The following is a 16196-nucleotide window of genomic DNA, read 5'->3' as shown; positions in this document are numbered from 1 at the left end:
GAATGTTCCACATACCCCATAAAGAGACAGGCATAGCTGGGGCCCATGCGGGTACCCATAGCCACACCTTTTATTTGGAGGAAGTGAGAGGAGTTGAAGGAGAAATTGTTCAGTGTGAGAACAAGTTCAGCCAGACGGAGGAGAGTAGTGGTGGATGGGGATTGTTCGGGCCTCTGTTCGAGGAAGAAGCTAAGGGCCCTCAGACCATCCTGGTGGGGGATGGAGGTGTAGAGGGATTGGACGTCCATGGTGAAGAGGAAGCGGTTGGGGCCAGGGAACTGGAAATTGTTGATGTGACGTAAGGTGTCAGAGGAATCACGGATGTAGGTGGGAAGGGACTGGACAAGGGGAGAGAGAAGGGAGTCAAGATAACGAGAAATGAGTTCTGTGGGGCAGGAACAAGCTGAGACGATCGGTCTACCGGGGCAGTTCTGTTTGTGGATTTTGGGTAGGAGATAGAAGCGGGCCGTCCGAGGTTGGGAGACTATCAGGTTGGAAGCTGTGGGAGGGAGATCCCCAGAGGAGATGAGGTCAGTGACAGTCCTGGAAACAATGGCTTGATGTTCAGTGGTGGGGTCATGGTCCAGGGAGAGGTAGGAGGAAGTGTCTGCGAGTTGACGCTCAGCCTCCGCGAGGTAGAGGTCAGTGCGCCAGACAACAACAGCACCACCCTTGTCAGCGGGTTTGATGACAATGTCAGGGTTGGACCTGAGATAATGGAGTGCAGTAAGTTCAGAGAGAGACAGGTTAGAATGGGTATTGGTGGACAGTCTATCACCAGAGATTGAGACAGAGAGGTCAAGGAAGGGAAGGGAAGTGTCAGAGATGGACCACGTGAAAATGATGGAGGGGTGGAGATTGGAAGCAAAATTAATAAATTTTTCCAAGTCCTGACGAGAGCATGAAGCGGCCATTCTAACCTGTCTCTCTCTGAACTTACTGCACTCCATTATCTCAGGTCCAACCCTGACATTGTCATCAAACCCGCTGACAAGGGTGGTGCTGTTGTTGTCTGGCGCACTGACCTCTACCTCGCGGAGGCTGAGCGTCAACTCGCAGACACTTCCTCCTACCTCTCCCTGGACCATGACCCCACCACTGAACATCAAGCCATTGTTTCCAGGACTGTCACTGACCTCATCTCCTCTGGGGATCTCCCTCCCACAGCTTCCAACCTGATAGTCTCCCAACCTCGGACGGCCCGCTTCTATCTCCTACCCAAAATCCACAAACAGAACTGCCCCGGTAGACCGATCGTCTCAGCTTGTTCCTGCCCCACAGAACTCATTTCTCGTTATCTTGACTCCCTTCTCTCTCCCCTTGTCCAGTCCCTTCCCACCTACATCCGTGATTCCTCTGACACCTTACGTCACATCAACAATTTCCAGTTCCCTGGCCCCAACCGCTTCCTCTTCACCATGGACGTCCAATCCCTCTACACCTCCATCCCCCACCAGGATGGTCTGAGGGCCCTGAGCTTCTTCCTCGAACAGAGGCCCGAACAATCCCCATCCACCACTACTCTCCTCCGTCTGGCTGAACTTGTTCTCACACTGAACAATTTCTCCTTCAACTCCTCTCACTTCCTCCAAATAAAAGGTGTGGCTATGGGTACCCGCATGGGCCCCAGCTATGCCTGTCTCTTTATGGGGTATGTGGAACATTGCTTGTTGCAGTCCTACTCCGGCCCCCTTCCACAACTCTTTCTCCGGTACATCGATGATTACTTCGGTGCCGCTTCATGCTCTCGTCAGGACTTGGAAAAATTTATTAATTTTGCTTCCAATCTCCACCCCTCCATCATTTTCACGTGGTCCATCTCTGACACTTCCCTTCCCTTCCTTGACCTCTCTGTCTCAATCTCTGGTGATAGACTGTCCACCAATATCCATTACAAACCCACCGACTCCCACAGCTATCTCGACTACAGCTCCTCACACCCCGCTTCCTGTAAGGACTCCATCCCATTCTCTCAGTTCCTTCGCCTCCGTCGCATCTGTTCCGATGATGCTACATTCAAAAACAGTTCCTCTGACATGTCCTCCTTCTTCCTTAACCGAGGTTTTCCACCCACGGTCGTTGACAGGGCCCTCAACCGTGTCCGGCCCATCTCCCGCGCATCCGCCCTCACGCCTTCTCCTCCCTCCCAGAAACATGATAGGGTCCCCCTTGTCCTCACTTATCACCCTACCAGCCTCCGCATTCAAAGGATCATACTCCACCATTTCCGCCAACTCCAGCATGATGCCACCACCAAACACATCTTCCCTTCACCCCCCTTATCGGCATTCCGTAGGGATCGCTCCCTCCGGGACACCCTGGTCCACTCCTCCATCACCCCCTACTCCTCAACCCCCTCCTATGGCACCACCCCATGCCCACGCAAAAGATGCAACACCTGCCCCTTCACTTCCTCTCTCCTCACCGTCCAAGGACCCAAACACTCCTTTCAAGTGAAGCAGCATTTCACTTGCATTTCCCCCAACTTAGTCTACTGCATTCGTTGCTCCCCATGTGGTCTCCTCTACATTGGAGAGACCAAACGTAAACTGGGCGACCGCTTTGCAGAACACCTGCGGTCTGTCCGCAAGAATGACCCAAACCTCCCTGTCGCTTGCCATTTTAACACTCCACCCTGCTCTCTTGCCCACATGTCTGTCCTTGGCTTGCTGCATTGTTCCAGTGAAGCCCAACGCAAACTGGAGGAACAACACCTCATCTTCCGACTAGGGACTTTACAGCCTTCCGGACTGAATATTGAATTCAACAACTTTAGGTCGTAAGCTCCCTCCCCCATCCCCACCCCCTTTCTGTTTCCCCCTTCCCTTTTTTTTCCAATAAATTATAAAGATTTTCCTTTTCCCACCTATTTCCATTATATAAAAAAAACCCCCCACTAGAGCTATACCTTGAGTGCCCTACCATCCATTCTTAATTAGCACATTCGTTTAGATAATATCACCAACTTTAATTTTAACACCTATGTGTTCTATTGTACTATTGTCGTTGACATCTTTTGATGATCTGCTTCTATCACTGCTTGTTTGTCCCTACAACCCCCCCCCCCCCCCCCCCACCTCTTTGTCCCTCTATCTCTCCGCCCCCCACACACACACCTTAAACCAGCTTATATTTCAACTCTTTCTTGGACTCGAACGCAAGTTCTGTCGAAGGGTCATGAGGACTCGAAACGTCAACTCTTTTCTTCTCCGCCGATGCTGCCAGACCTGCTGAGTTTTTTCAAGAATAATACCCTATCCGTTTCTGGGCACCTTACAACCTACTGATCTGAGCAATGGCTTTAGTGGCATCACATCAACCTGACGTCATTTTCAAATTCAGTGCCATTGCATAACCCATTCATTTGTCTTTTCAATGAAATCAGGTTCCATAAGAGGTGGTGGCAGCACAACCCAGCCCAGCCTCCTGGACAGGCACAAGCTCCTGGCATCACTTGAGCCTGAAGGAAGCTGCATATGATTAGAATTGCCACTTTTATTTTGTGTATTGTTAATTTTTAATACACAGGCAGCATAATTGAAAATTATCCAGCAGTCTCATTCATTTTCCTGCCAGTTCCTCCCATTCACAATCTGTTCCACACCCTTCTGAATCTTTGTCAGCCTAATGCATTTTTACAGCCTGTTCTGGATGAACACATTTTCACCATGTTCTAACGTTCCAGTTTGGCTTTTTAATCCATTATATATAGGAATATTACAGTGAAGGTTGCAAATGTCTCCCAATGCAGAGTTTTTTTGTGCCAGAAGTGCCGATTTGAAATTTGGGAAGATTTTCCATCATTTTCACATGATTATACTGATCAGTGGCAGATTTCTGATCTAATTGTGGGAAGGTATGAATGGCTGTTTTTTTTAAACAAAATCCTGGCTTTATCGCAGATCTCTTGGAACATACTTGCGGAATGGAATTGGCTTAAAAAACCCCAACATAAAACTTAATAGTGACCATTACAGTGAGTTTTTATCAAGGATAAATTAAACAAGGAAGGTTATTTTCTAAGTTCTTGAAGCAAAGGCCATTGTAGGATCTATTCTTGACAAGGTTCTAACGTGTAAGCTGGTAAGTGGCTGTTTTTTATTTCTTTGTTTCTTCAGGTTTACTATATCTTTTTAAAAAGAGATACTTGGAATGAAGCATGTATTTATTACCTGTACTGGTATAGTAAGTGACTTCAAATCTCCATTGAGTTTTTCATATGATGTTGAAAAAAGGTTCAAATCACAATTCCCCTATAAGTGTAATGAAAATAACATTTTAATACAAGTAAATATAGGGTCAATAATAAATAAATGTCCAACAGATTTTATCAGGTTATTAAACCATCAGTTTAACCATTATGACAGTAGGCCAGTGATTCAGGTTGGCATCAAGAAGGAAATTCTGCTCCTCCACCCCACATCAATGGCAAAGTAATATAATGCTGTGTGTATTGGATTGCATTATTTTCTTCCATCAATGCTGTGAACATGTTTTATTCCAATGGAACAGGCATGCACCCTGTTCCTAACTTTTAACCTACTTGAAAATGCATTAGAAAAATACAACCTTATTGCTAAAGTGTTTACAAGACTTCACAAAGACACAAGATAATTACAGGTGAGGAAGGCTATTCAGTCCATCTTATTTCAACAATCAAAAAGTTTCCTATCTGCTGCATTTACTTCCTTTTTTAAATGAATCCTGGTTTTTGACTCCACTGTTCTATCTGCATTCTCTATTGCAGTATCGATCATCCGTTGTGAGAAGAATTTCCTGGTAAGTCCTAAATTTGGCTTTATTATAATAGTCTGTATCTTTAAGTTCGCCTCTTACCAACTAACCTAAAGTGATTTTCCAGGTTTACATTTCCTGAGATAAAAACAAAAAAACTGCGGATGCTGGAAATCCAAAACAAAAACAGAATTACCTGGAAAAACTCAGCAGGTCTGGCAGCATCGGCGGAGAAGAAAAGAGTTGACGTTTCGAGTCCTCATGACCCTTCGACAGAAGGGTCATGAGGACTCGAAACGTCAACTCTTTTCTTCTCCGCCGATGCTGCCAGACCTGCTGAGTTTTTCCAGGTAATTCTGTTTTTGTTTTACATTTCCTGTACCGTTTACTATCTAGTGCTCCTCTTCAAAGTCAGCTCTCTGACACCTTCCATCAAAGCTGAAACACCATCTCTCACAGCAGGCTGCTTTTTGCCACCTCTCCACTAAATAGGAGGGTATATACATGTCACTTGTTGTGATACTGCAATGCACTGAGCTCAATAAAACAAACAGCTGATCCATGTGATTACATGTTGAATATAATCATCAACATCAAACCTAATTTTAATTTACTAATCCTGGCAATTAAGGTAAAAGCCCTAAACACTTTTTTTCTAAATCAAAGGAAACAAATTCAAATTGACTTACTTTTGCTCTTTTAAGATACAAAACATCTTCAAGTAGAGTCAGTTCATTAAATGCTCGAATCACTGGTTCCAATTCCATGAGGCATTCTTTGCAAACAAGCAAGTTTCAGATTAATGGTTATTCATGTTGTCTTCAAATTTTGAAACCTAATACTTAATCCTTGTCCTTTTCACATTGCACTATTATAAACAGTTAAAGCAGGATGGCACTAGTTTAAGCTGCAAATCATCCAAAATCAACAATACCATTGCAAAAGAGAAAGAAATTTCAAACTCAAATTACATCTATGCAAATGACATTTCTGCTGTCTTTTAAAAACATCACACCAGAAGCCAGAGCAGCCCACAAAACTAGCCATGCCCCCTGACTGAATTAATTTCCATTGCCGGTTTTCAATAATTCTACATGTCTGTTGGTCATTGAGCAGCTTCTTAAAATTAAAATTAAGCTATTCTTCAAGCATGTTTTATAAGCTTCTAAATGTATTTTAAATTTACTAAGAAACTAACAACTGAACACCAATGTAACTGTCAAATGCTTCAGTATAGTTTCTTCAAAGATAATTTCAGTTATTTAAAATCAGGCTACTCATAAATGATGGACAGGACACTGTAACTAAGAACACTTATTTATTTCTGATAAACCCATTTCCCACTGTATTACTAAACCTGTTTCAGGTTAGCACTCTTAAATTGATCAAAAAACATATTTTTAAAAATTATGTTCCAAAAATCTGCCCGCTTGAGCAAGTTCATGAAAGATTTTGAGTCAACATGCAAACGAGCTTGAGCAGAAACTTGAGCTAAAGAAACACTTCTGAAAACTAGCACAATTTTAAGCGCAATGTAACCAGATCATGGGCTGTGCCCAAAACAGAAACTCTTGGTCATGATGGGCCGTAACTTCCATGCATAGCAAGCAGAGTTGATCTACCACTCTGCTCCTAGTTATTTGCCCTGAAGTAGAGCCGCACATTTCTCGCCTGACCTTCTGGCTCAGGCCGGATGAGAACAGTGTAGTGCAGCAGGTTCCCGAGGACTTCAGTCTAAGGCAGATGGGACAGAGGGAAGCCATGGCCCCTTTTTTCGGCACTAGCTGCCGTAAAGTTGATAAGTTTAAACATCCAGCCACTTTGAAAACCCAAGGAGAAAGTAAGTGTGTAAGGTTGGGGATAGGGTGGGAGGGAGGGGTGGTTGGTAGGTGGGGGGCGCAGGGTGGTCAAGGGGTGTGGTCAGTGCTGGGATCAGTTGGTCAGTGGGGAGAGTCGGGTGGTCAGATGGCGTGGTCAGTGAGGGTAGTCCGTGAAAGTAGTTTTTAAAACAAATTTCTTCATGGGATGTTGGCGTCGCTGGCTAGGCCAGCATTCATTGCCCCTCCCTAATTACCCTTGTTCAGGGGGCATTTAGGAGTTAATCACATTGCTGTGGGTCTGGAGACACATTAGGCCAGGCCAGGTAGGGAAGCAGGTTTCCTTCCCTAAAGGATATTAGTGAACCAGATGGGTTTTTATGGCAATCAGCAATGGTTTCAGGGTCATTATCAGGCTCTTAACTCCAGAATTTTGTTGGATTCAAATTTTACCATCGGTTGTGGGATTCCAACTCAGGTCCTGAGAAGATTACCCTGGGTTCCTGGAATACTAGTCCAGCAACAATTCCACAATGCCACCACCTCCCCCAGTTGGGAGTAATCAAGGATTGGTGGCAGTCAGGGAGTGAGGAGGGCAGTCAGAGAGGGTGGGGTCCAGTTGGGGGGGGCTGGGAAGGCAGTCGGGTGAAGGTGGGGGGAGACCCGGGGGTTGGGGGGGGTGGGTATTCGGCAGGGGCATGTAGTTGGGGGTTCCCATGGGAGGTCAGTACTACAGTTACCCAGGAGTTGGAAGTGGTTTTAATTCTTCTAACTTTTTCTGGGTAACTATTACTGTTAAACAGTCAGAACCATCCGAAGTTTACAAATTAAATCGAATTTTCGGATAGTTCTCAGTGCAGGGCAATTGCCCAACGGAAGTGTGAATTTCCTAGGCAATTGCTGTGCAATCGTTAAATAGGACTTCCGGAGGTGGGCTGGGGGAGGGAGGACTCCCAGCGCATCTTTGGGGTACTCTCTTGGTATGGCACCCCAGAGATCAGAAGTTATGGGCAAATAACTTCACCTTCACTCTATCGCTGTTGAATTATTCAATTCAAATCATCTGCTTCCAAATGAAATAGTTGCCCAAATTTCAATCACAAAATCAATATTAAGATGCCCAAATTCCTGATTTATGTTAAGACATAGGGTGGAATGTTCCATGCCCACTGGCATCGGACGTGCTTGGCAGTGTGAGCCATCAATATGCCAAAAAAGTCAAAAATCAGTTTCACAACGTTGTGAAGCCAGTTTGCAATCGTCTGCTCTGCCGGCCAATGGCGGGCTGTGTCTTCCGCTGTCAAACATCAGGAAGCTCATTGTAATACGTCTGCATTATAAGCCCAGCTTGCCGGAATCATCCCCCCCCACCACACTGAATCATCCGAGCATGTCCGTGTAATCACACGCTGATGTGTTTCGCAACTGAGCATAAGCAACGTGCACCTGGTGAGCTGCACTTCGCTCGGGACTTTGAGGTGTGTTTGCCTACCTTGCTTCGGTCAGCACTCGTGGTCATCAGTGCCAGGCTTTGCAAGCAGCACCACATCACTTTTAGGGGGGCTCACAAGCAGGTCTCTTCCTATCCGACCAGCCATAAGATGGGAGTGGCTTTTCAACGGCTGCAGGGCTAAGGCTTGCTTGGGGAAGGGGGAGAAGTGGCCTCAGGCAAGGGAAGAAGCTGTAGAATGAGAGCTGTAGTGGGGAAGGAGGGTATCCCAGGTTGTGTTTGGGGGCATATGTTGACCTATGCAAGTGGCCTCAAGAGCATAAGGGCTGAGGAAGCAGTCTCCAGAGCAGATGAGGCCAGATGGAGATATGAGCATGCGTGTGAGAGAGTGAGTGGTGATGTCTCTTGAGCTGACAGTGAGTGAGGTGCCAGTGGATGTGTGATGGCCTTGTAAATGTGAATCTAGAGTGATAAGAAGGCTGCCTTACTCTAGCGGCATGGATGAGATCATTCTTCCTCTTTCTGGACTAGAAGGCGAACCTCTTCTGTGCAGTATTGGCACTGACCACCACTACCACCGCCTCCCAAGCTGAAGTGATGACACTGATGGGCTTCCTGAGGCCAGAGCGGGGTGGGAGGGGGGGGGGGATAGAGCACATTACGGCAGACTCCAACAGTGCCCAGAAGGCGTCCCAGGGATGTGCCACTGAATCGGGGGACTGCACTCCTTTTGGCTTTTGGGCCCGTGCCTTTACCGGTGCCCTCCCGGGCTGGAAGCACTGAGAAGTTTGCACACAGCTGTGCTGTAAATATGGCGCCCGGCGTGTGAAACTGGCGAAGTGACGGTGTGGCAAGTGAATCGAAGGCTGCCCGCCAGCGATACGATGTGCTTCCTAGGAACACATGATGAATGAGGCGGGATTGGGATGACACAGCGTGAAAACCTGCCATTATGGCCGGCGGGTAAAACGCCCCTTTCCCCCACCCACTACTGCATTTAGTGCAAATCTGGGACGATTCTGCTCACAGTTACTCCAGCTCCCTGACTTCTTTTCAGTTGCATTTGGATGCCCTTTAAATGAGGAAGCAACCTTGCCAGGTATTTCCAGCCATTATGCCATAGTTATGCTGGGTTAAGGGCACCTTTGTCTCCGCCATTATGAAGGACATCAAAGGTGTTTTAAAGGGTGGTTTCCCTGATACGATAAATACTGAAGCTGGCTCTTTTTCAGAAACGGAGGCACTGTTTTTCAAGAAACGGGATCAACCAATGGTACAGCAAGTCCACATAGGCTATTGGAAGACCTCAAAGAGATTTTGTTTGAAAACAATATTTAGCCCATCAGGATTGTATTTTTGGATTTTTCACAGGAGTATTTTAAAGCAAAAATATGGCACAGAACCACAGAAGGAGATATTAGAGCAAAAAATAAAAAATACCTGGAAAAACTCAGCAGGTCTGGCAACATCGGTGGAGAAGAGTACAGTTGACGCTTCAAGTCCTCGTGACCCTTTAACAGAACTAAGTAAAAATAGGAGAGGGGTGAAATAGAAGCTGGTTTAAGGGGCGGGGGGGAGCGGAGAGAGAGAAGGGGGAGGGTGGTTGTTGGGACAAGCAAGCAGTGATAGAAGGAGATAACCAAAAGATGTCACAGACAAAAGAACAAAGAGGTGTTGAAGGTGGTGATATTATCTAAAAGAATGTGCTAATTAAGAATAGATAGCAGGACAAGAAAGGTAGCTCTAGTGGGGGGTGGGGTGAAATAAGACTAAAAGGGCATAAAAAGTATAGATAAATGATCGGTGGAATACATTAAAAATAATGGAAATAGGTGGGAAAAGAAAAATCTATATAAATTATTGGAAAAAACAAGGAAGAGGGGGAAGAAGCGGAAAGGGGGTGGGGATGGAGGAGGGAGTTTAAGATCTAAAATTGTTGAACTCAATATTCAGTCCGGAAGGCTGTAAAGTGCCTAGTCGGAAGATGAGGTGCTGTTCCTCCAGTTTGTGTTGAGCTTCACTGGAACAATGCAGCAAGCCAAGGAGAGATATGTGGGCAAGAGAGCAGGGTGGAGTGTTAAAATGGCAAGCGACAGGGAGGTCTGGGTTATGCATGCGGACAGACCGAAGGTGTTCCGCCAAGCGGTCACCCAGTCTGCGTTTGGTCTCTCCAATGTAGAGGAAACTGCATTGGGAGCAATGAATGCAGTAGACTAAGTTGAAGGAAATGCAAGTGAAATGCTGCTTCACTTGAAAGGAGTGTTTGGGCCCTTGGACGGTGAGGAGAGAGGAAGTGAAGGGGCAGGTGTTGCATATCTTGCGTTCGCACGGGGAGGTGCCGTAGGAGGAGGTTGAGGAGTAGGGGTTGATGGAGGAGTGGACCAGGGTGTCACGGAGGGCACAATCCCAACGGAATGCTGCCTGGGGGGTGAAGGGAAGATGTGTTTGGTAGTGGCATCATGCTGGAGTTGGCGGAAATGGCGGAGGATGATCCTTTGAATGCGGAGGCTGGTGGGGTGATAAATGAGGACAAGGGGGACCCTATCATGTTTCTGGGAGGGAGGAGAAGGCGTGAGGCGGATGCAAGGGAGATAGGCTGGACACGGTTGAGGGCCCTGTCAACTACTGTGGGTGGAAAACCTTGGTTAAGGAAGAAGGAGGACATGTCAGAGGAACTGTTTTTGAAGGTAGCATCATCAGAACAGATGCGACAGAAGCGAAGGAACTGAGAGAATGGGATGGAGTCCTTACAGGAAGCGGGGTTTGAGGAGCTGTAGTCGAGGTAGCTGTGGGAGTCTGTAGGTTTGTAATGGATATTGGTGGACAGTCTATCACGAGAAATTGAGACAGAGAGGTCAAGGAAGGGAAGGGAAGTGTCAGAGATGGACCATGTGCAAATGATGGAGGGGTGGAGTTTGGAAGCAAAATTAATAAAATTTTCCAGGTCCCGACAAGAGCATGAAGCAGCACCGAAATAATCATTGATGTCCCAGAGAAAGAGTTGTGGGAGGGGTCGGAGTAGGAACAAGGAATGTTCCACATACCCCATAAAGAGATAGGCATAGCTGAGGACCATGCGGGTACCCATAGCCACACCTTTTATTTGGAGGAAGTGAGAGGAGTTTAAGGAGAAATTGTTCAGCGTGAGAACAAGTTCAGCCAGACAGAGAAGAGTAGTGGTGGATGGGGATTGTTGGGGCCTCTGTTCGAGGAAGACGCTGAGGGCCCTTAGACCATCCTGGTGGGGGATGGAGATGAAGGAGATATTAGGTCGGATGACCTAAAGTTTGGTCAAAGAGGTAGGTTTTAAGAAGTGTCTTAATGCCAAAAGCAAGGTAGAGAGCCAGAGAGATGGAGGGAGGATTTTCCAGAGCTTAGTGCCTTGACAGCTGAAGGCACAGCCACTAATGGTGGAGCGACTAAAATCAGGGATGCTCAAGAGGCCAGAATTAGATGAGTGCAGCTATCCTGGATGGTTGTGGAGCTGGGAGAGATTCCAGAGATAGGGACAGGCAAGGTCATAGAGGCATTTGAAAACTAGACTGTGAAATTTAAAAACAAGATATTGCTTGACTGGGAGTCCATGTAGGTCAACGATTAAAGGGGTGATGGGTAAATGAGACTTGGGTCAGAGTTTAATGCCCCCTCAGAGGTGAATTTGGTGGTCGTGGGGACAGTGTGATTGAGCGGGAGGGTGCAGATTGGAGATCCCGCTGCCTTCCTGCCTCCTTCTGATTAAGTCTAGGACTGGAAGCTTGTGAGTAGCCTTCCAACACAGAGCTAATTGAGGCCCTTCAGTAGCCAATTATGGGCCACTGAAGGGCCTCATCCCATTGCTGCTGGTTTGGGTGGAGGAAACGCCATCCAAGGAGGCTGCTTGCCTGTGGCCTTCTGGGGTTGTTCTTCGTACTCAGGCATGGAGGACATGGCATTAAGAAAGTGGGGAGGAGGGATATGAGCCACCGCTCTGCTCTTTCTGTTGATTCCCCATTCCCCCAGCCAGCAAACCCCTCCCTGGGAACCCCATCCTGCCCCACTTATCTGTCTCCAGAAGATCCATCAGTGCTCTTCTGCATAGGTCCTAATGCAATACTGGCAGCGACTATCACTCCCAGTAGCACTGCCGGTACTGCAATTGCCAGCTTTTGATTGGCTGGCAGCTTTCGGGGGCGACATTTCCACCCTAGGAGGGGCTTAATTCAGAGGGAGGCCTGAAGCTGCCCAGTTAAATGCCTGATTCGGGCCTTTCGAGGAACGATGATATCGGGGCTTCCGCTGGTTCCTCAACTAAATTCCATCCTAAGTATAAGTGAGGACACAAGCAGCAGAGTTTTGGATGACCTCAAGTCTATGGAGGCTAGTCAGGAGTGCACGGGAATAGCCAAATCTTAAGCTAACAAAGGCATGAATGAGGTTTTCGACAGTAGATGAGACGAGGCAGGGCCCAAGTCAGGAATATGCAAACTTAGTGATGAGGCAAATATGTAGTCGGAAGCTCATCTTGGGATAAATATAACACCAAGGCTGGGAATAGTCTAGTTTGGTCTGAGACAAATGTAAGGGGGAGGGATGCAGTTGTTACCTAGGGATTGAAGGTTGCTGCAAAGACGAAAGAAAACGGCTTCAGTCTTCCCAATCACAAAAACAGAATTACCTGGAAAAACTCAGCAGGTCTGGCAGCATCGGCGGAGAAGAAAAGAGTTGACGTTTGGAGTCCTCATGACCCTTCGACAGAACTTGAGTTCGAGTTCAAGAAAGAGTTGAAATATAAGCTGGTTTAAGGTGTGTGTGTGGGGGGGCGGAGAGAGAGAAAGAGAGAGAGGTGGAGTGGGGGTGTGGTTGTAGGGACAAACAAGCAGTGATAGAAGCAGATCATCAAAAGATGTCACCAACAATAGAACAAAAGAACACATAGGTGTTAAATTTGGTGATATTATCTAAACGAATGTGCTAATTAAGAATGGATGGTAGGGCACTCAAGGTATAGCTCTAGAGGGGGTGGGGAGAGCATAAAAGATTTTAAAATATTTAAAAATAATGGAAATAGGTGGGAAAAGAAAAATCTATATAATTTATTGGAAAAAAACAAAAGGAAGGGGGAAGCAGGAAGGGGGTGGGGATGGGGGAGGGAGCTCAAGACCTAAAGTTGTTGAATTCAATATTCAGTCCGGAAGGCTGTAAAGTGCCTAGTCAGAAGATGAGGTATTGTTCCTCCAGTTTGCGTTGGGCTTCACTGGAACAATGCAGCAAGCCAAGGACAGACATGTGGGCAAGAGAGCAGGGTGGAGTGTTAAAATGGCAAGCGACAGGTAGGTTTGGGTCATTCTTGCGGACAGACCACAGGTGTTCTGCAAAGTGGTCGCCCAGTTTACGTTTGGTCTCTCCAATGCAGAGGAGACCACATTGGGAGCAACGAAAGCAGTAGACTAAGTTGGGGTAATGCAAGTGAAATGCTGCTTCACTTGAAAGGAGTGTTTGGGCCCTTGGACGGTGAGGAGAGAGGAAGTGAAGGGGCAGGTGTTGCATCTTTTGCGTGGGCATGGGGTGGTGCCATAGGAGGGGGTTGAGGAGTAGGGGGTGATGGAGGAGTGGACCAGGGTGTCCTGGAGGGAGCGATCCCTAAGGAAAGCCGAAAGGGGGGTTGAAGGGAAGATGTGTTTGGTGGTGGCATCATGCTGGAGTTGGTGGAAATGGCGGAGGATGATCCTTTGAATGCGGAGGCTGGTGGGGTGATAAGTGAGGACAAGGGGGACCCTATCATGTTTCTGGGAGGGAGGAGAAGGCGTGAGGCGGATGCGCGGGAGATGGGCTGGACACAGTTGAGGGCCCTGTCAACTACTGTGGGTGGAAAACCTCGGTTAAGGAAGAAGGAGGACATGTCAGAGGAACTGTTTTTGAAGGTAGCATCATCGGAACAGATGCGACGGAGGCGAAGTAACTGAGAGAATGGGATGGAGTCCTTACAGGAAGTGGGGTGTGAGGAGCTGTAGTCGAGGTAGCTGTGGGAGTCGGTGGGTTTGTAATGGATATTGGTGGACAGTCTATCACAAGAGATTGAGACAGAGAGGTCCATCCCCCACCAGGATGGTCTGAGGGCCCTGAGCTTCTTCCTTGAACAGAGGCCCGAACCATCCCCATCCATCACTACTCTCCTTCGTCTGGCTGAACTTGTTCTCACGCTGAACAATTTCTCCTTCAACTCCTCTCACTTCCTCCAAATAAAAGGTGTGGCTATGGGTACCCGCATGGGCCCCAGATATGCCTGTCTCTTTATGGGGTATATGGAACATTCCTTGTTCCAGTCCTACTCCGGCCCCCTTCCACAACTCTTTCTCCGGTACATCGATGATTACTTCGGTGCTGCTTCATGCTCTCGTCAGGACTTGGAAAAATTTATTAATTTTGCTTCCAATCTCCACCCCTCCATCATTTTCACGTGGTCCATCTCTGACACTTCCCTTCCCTTCCTTGACCTCTCGATTTCAATCTCTGGTGATAGACTGTCCACCAATATCCATTACAAACCCACCGACTCCCACAGCTATCTCGACTACAGCTCCTCACACCCTGCTTCCTGTAAGGACTCCATCCCATTCTCTCAGTTCCTTCGCCTCCGTCGCATCTGTTCCGATGATGCTACATTCAAAAACAGTTCCTCTGACATGTCCTCCTTCTTCCTTAACCGAGGTTTCCCACCCACGGTCGTTGACAGGGCCCTCAACCGTGTCCGGCCCATCACCCGCGCATCCGCCCTCACGCCTTCTCCTCCCTCCCAGAAACATGATAGGGTCCCCCTTGTCCTCACTTATCACCCTACCAGCCTCCGCATTCAAAGGATCATCCTCCACCATTTCCGCCAACTCCAGCATGATGCCACCACCAAACACATCTTCCCTTCACCCCCCTTATCGGCATTCCGTAGGGATCGCTCCCTCCGGGACACCCTGGTCCACTCCTCCATCACCCCCTACTCCTCAACCCCCTCCTATGGCACCACCCCATGCCCACGCAAAAGATGCAACACCTGCCCCTTCACTTCCTCTCTCCTCACCGTCCAAGGACCCAAACACTCCTTTCAAGTGAAGCAGCATTTCACTTGCATTTCCCCCAACTTAGTCTACTGCATTCGTTGCTCCCAATGTGGTCTCCTCTACATTGGAGAGACCAAACGTAAACTGGGCGACCGCTTTGCAGAACACCTGCGGTCTGTCTGCAAGAATGACCCAAACCTCCCTGTCGCTTGCCATTTTAACACTCCACCCTGCTCTCTTGCCCACATGTCTGTCCTTGGCTTGCTGCATTGTTCCAGTGAGGCCCAAAGCAATCTGGAGGAACAACACCTCATCTTCTGACTTGGCACTTTACAGCCTTCCGGACTAAATATTGAATTCAACAACTTTAGGTCTTGAGCTCCCTCCTCCATCCCCACCCCCTTTCTGCTCCCCCCTTCCTTTTGTTTTTTTCCAATAAATTATATAGGTTTTTCTTTTCCCACCTATTTCCATTATTTTTAAATATTTTAAAATCTTTTATGCTCTCCCCACCCCCACTAGAGCTATACCTTGAGTGCCCTACTATCCATTCTTAATTAGCACATTCGTTTAGATAATATCCTCAACTTTAACACCTATGTGTTCTTTTGTTCTATTGTTGTTGACATCTTTTGATGATCTGCTTCTATCACTGCTTGTTTGTCCCTACAACCACACCAACCCCCTCCGCTTCTCTCTCTCTCTCTCTTTCCGCCCCCCACACACACCTTAAACCAGCTTATATTTCAACTCTTTCTTGGACTCGAACTCAAGTTCTGTCGAAGGGTCATGAGGACTCCAAACGTCAACTCTTTTCTTCTCCGCCGATGCTGCCAGACCTGCTGAGTTTTTCTGTTTTTGCTTTGGATTTCCAGCATCCGCAGTTTTTTTGTTTTTATATCAGTCTTCCCAATATTCAATTAGTTGAATGGAAATTTAGCACTGAAAAAACTGTTAATTTTCAAGGCTTTCGCACATTACAGTGCTACAAACCTACTTTTTAATGTGTTAAAGAACTTCTAAATACTACAGAAAGGGGAAAGTCTAAAAGAACTTCTCTTTGCAATACCAATTTCCATTCATATGTGTAACAGCGCATGCCAGATTACCACAAGTTCTGTAAAATCTGTGGTTCAGCAGTTTTTTTAATATACGGGAGACTGA

The 16196-nt window shown here is 47.1% G+C and overlaps 1 protein-coding gene across 3 annotated transcripts in view; it reads right to left on the bottom strand.

Annotated features, from left to right (window-relative positions):
• ripk2 (receptor-interacting serine-threonine kinase 2) overlaps positions 1-16196 on the bottom strand; it is a 70560-nt gene that overhangs the window by 17388 nt on the left and 36976 nt on the right. For all 3 annotated transcript variants that reach the window (XM_041190504.1, XM_041190505.1, XM_041190506.1), the window contains 2 exons: positions 5424-5509; positions 4173-4253 (listed from right to left, as the gene is read on the bottom strand). In XM_041190504.1, coding sequence (XP_041046438.1) covers positions 4173-4253; positions 5424-5509 — 167 coding nt within the window. The remainder of the gene's footprint in view (positions 1-4172; positions 4254-5423; positions 5510-16196) is intronic.

The sequence above is a fragment of the Carcharodon carcharias genome, chromosome 6 (assembly GCF_017639515.1).
Source record: "Carcharodon carcharias isolate sCarCar2 chromosome 6, sCarCar2.pri, whole genome shotgun sequence".
Taxonomy (NCBI): Eukaryota; Metazoa; Chordata; class Chondrichthyes; order Lamniformes; family Lamnidae; genus Carcharodon; species Carcharodon carcharias.
The sequence above is the reverse complement of the archived record's forward strand: the minus strand, read 5'-3'. Positions and strand labels throughout refer to the sequence as shown.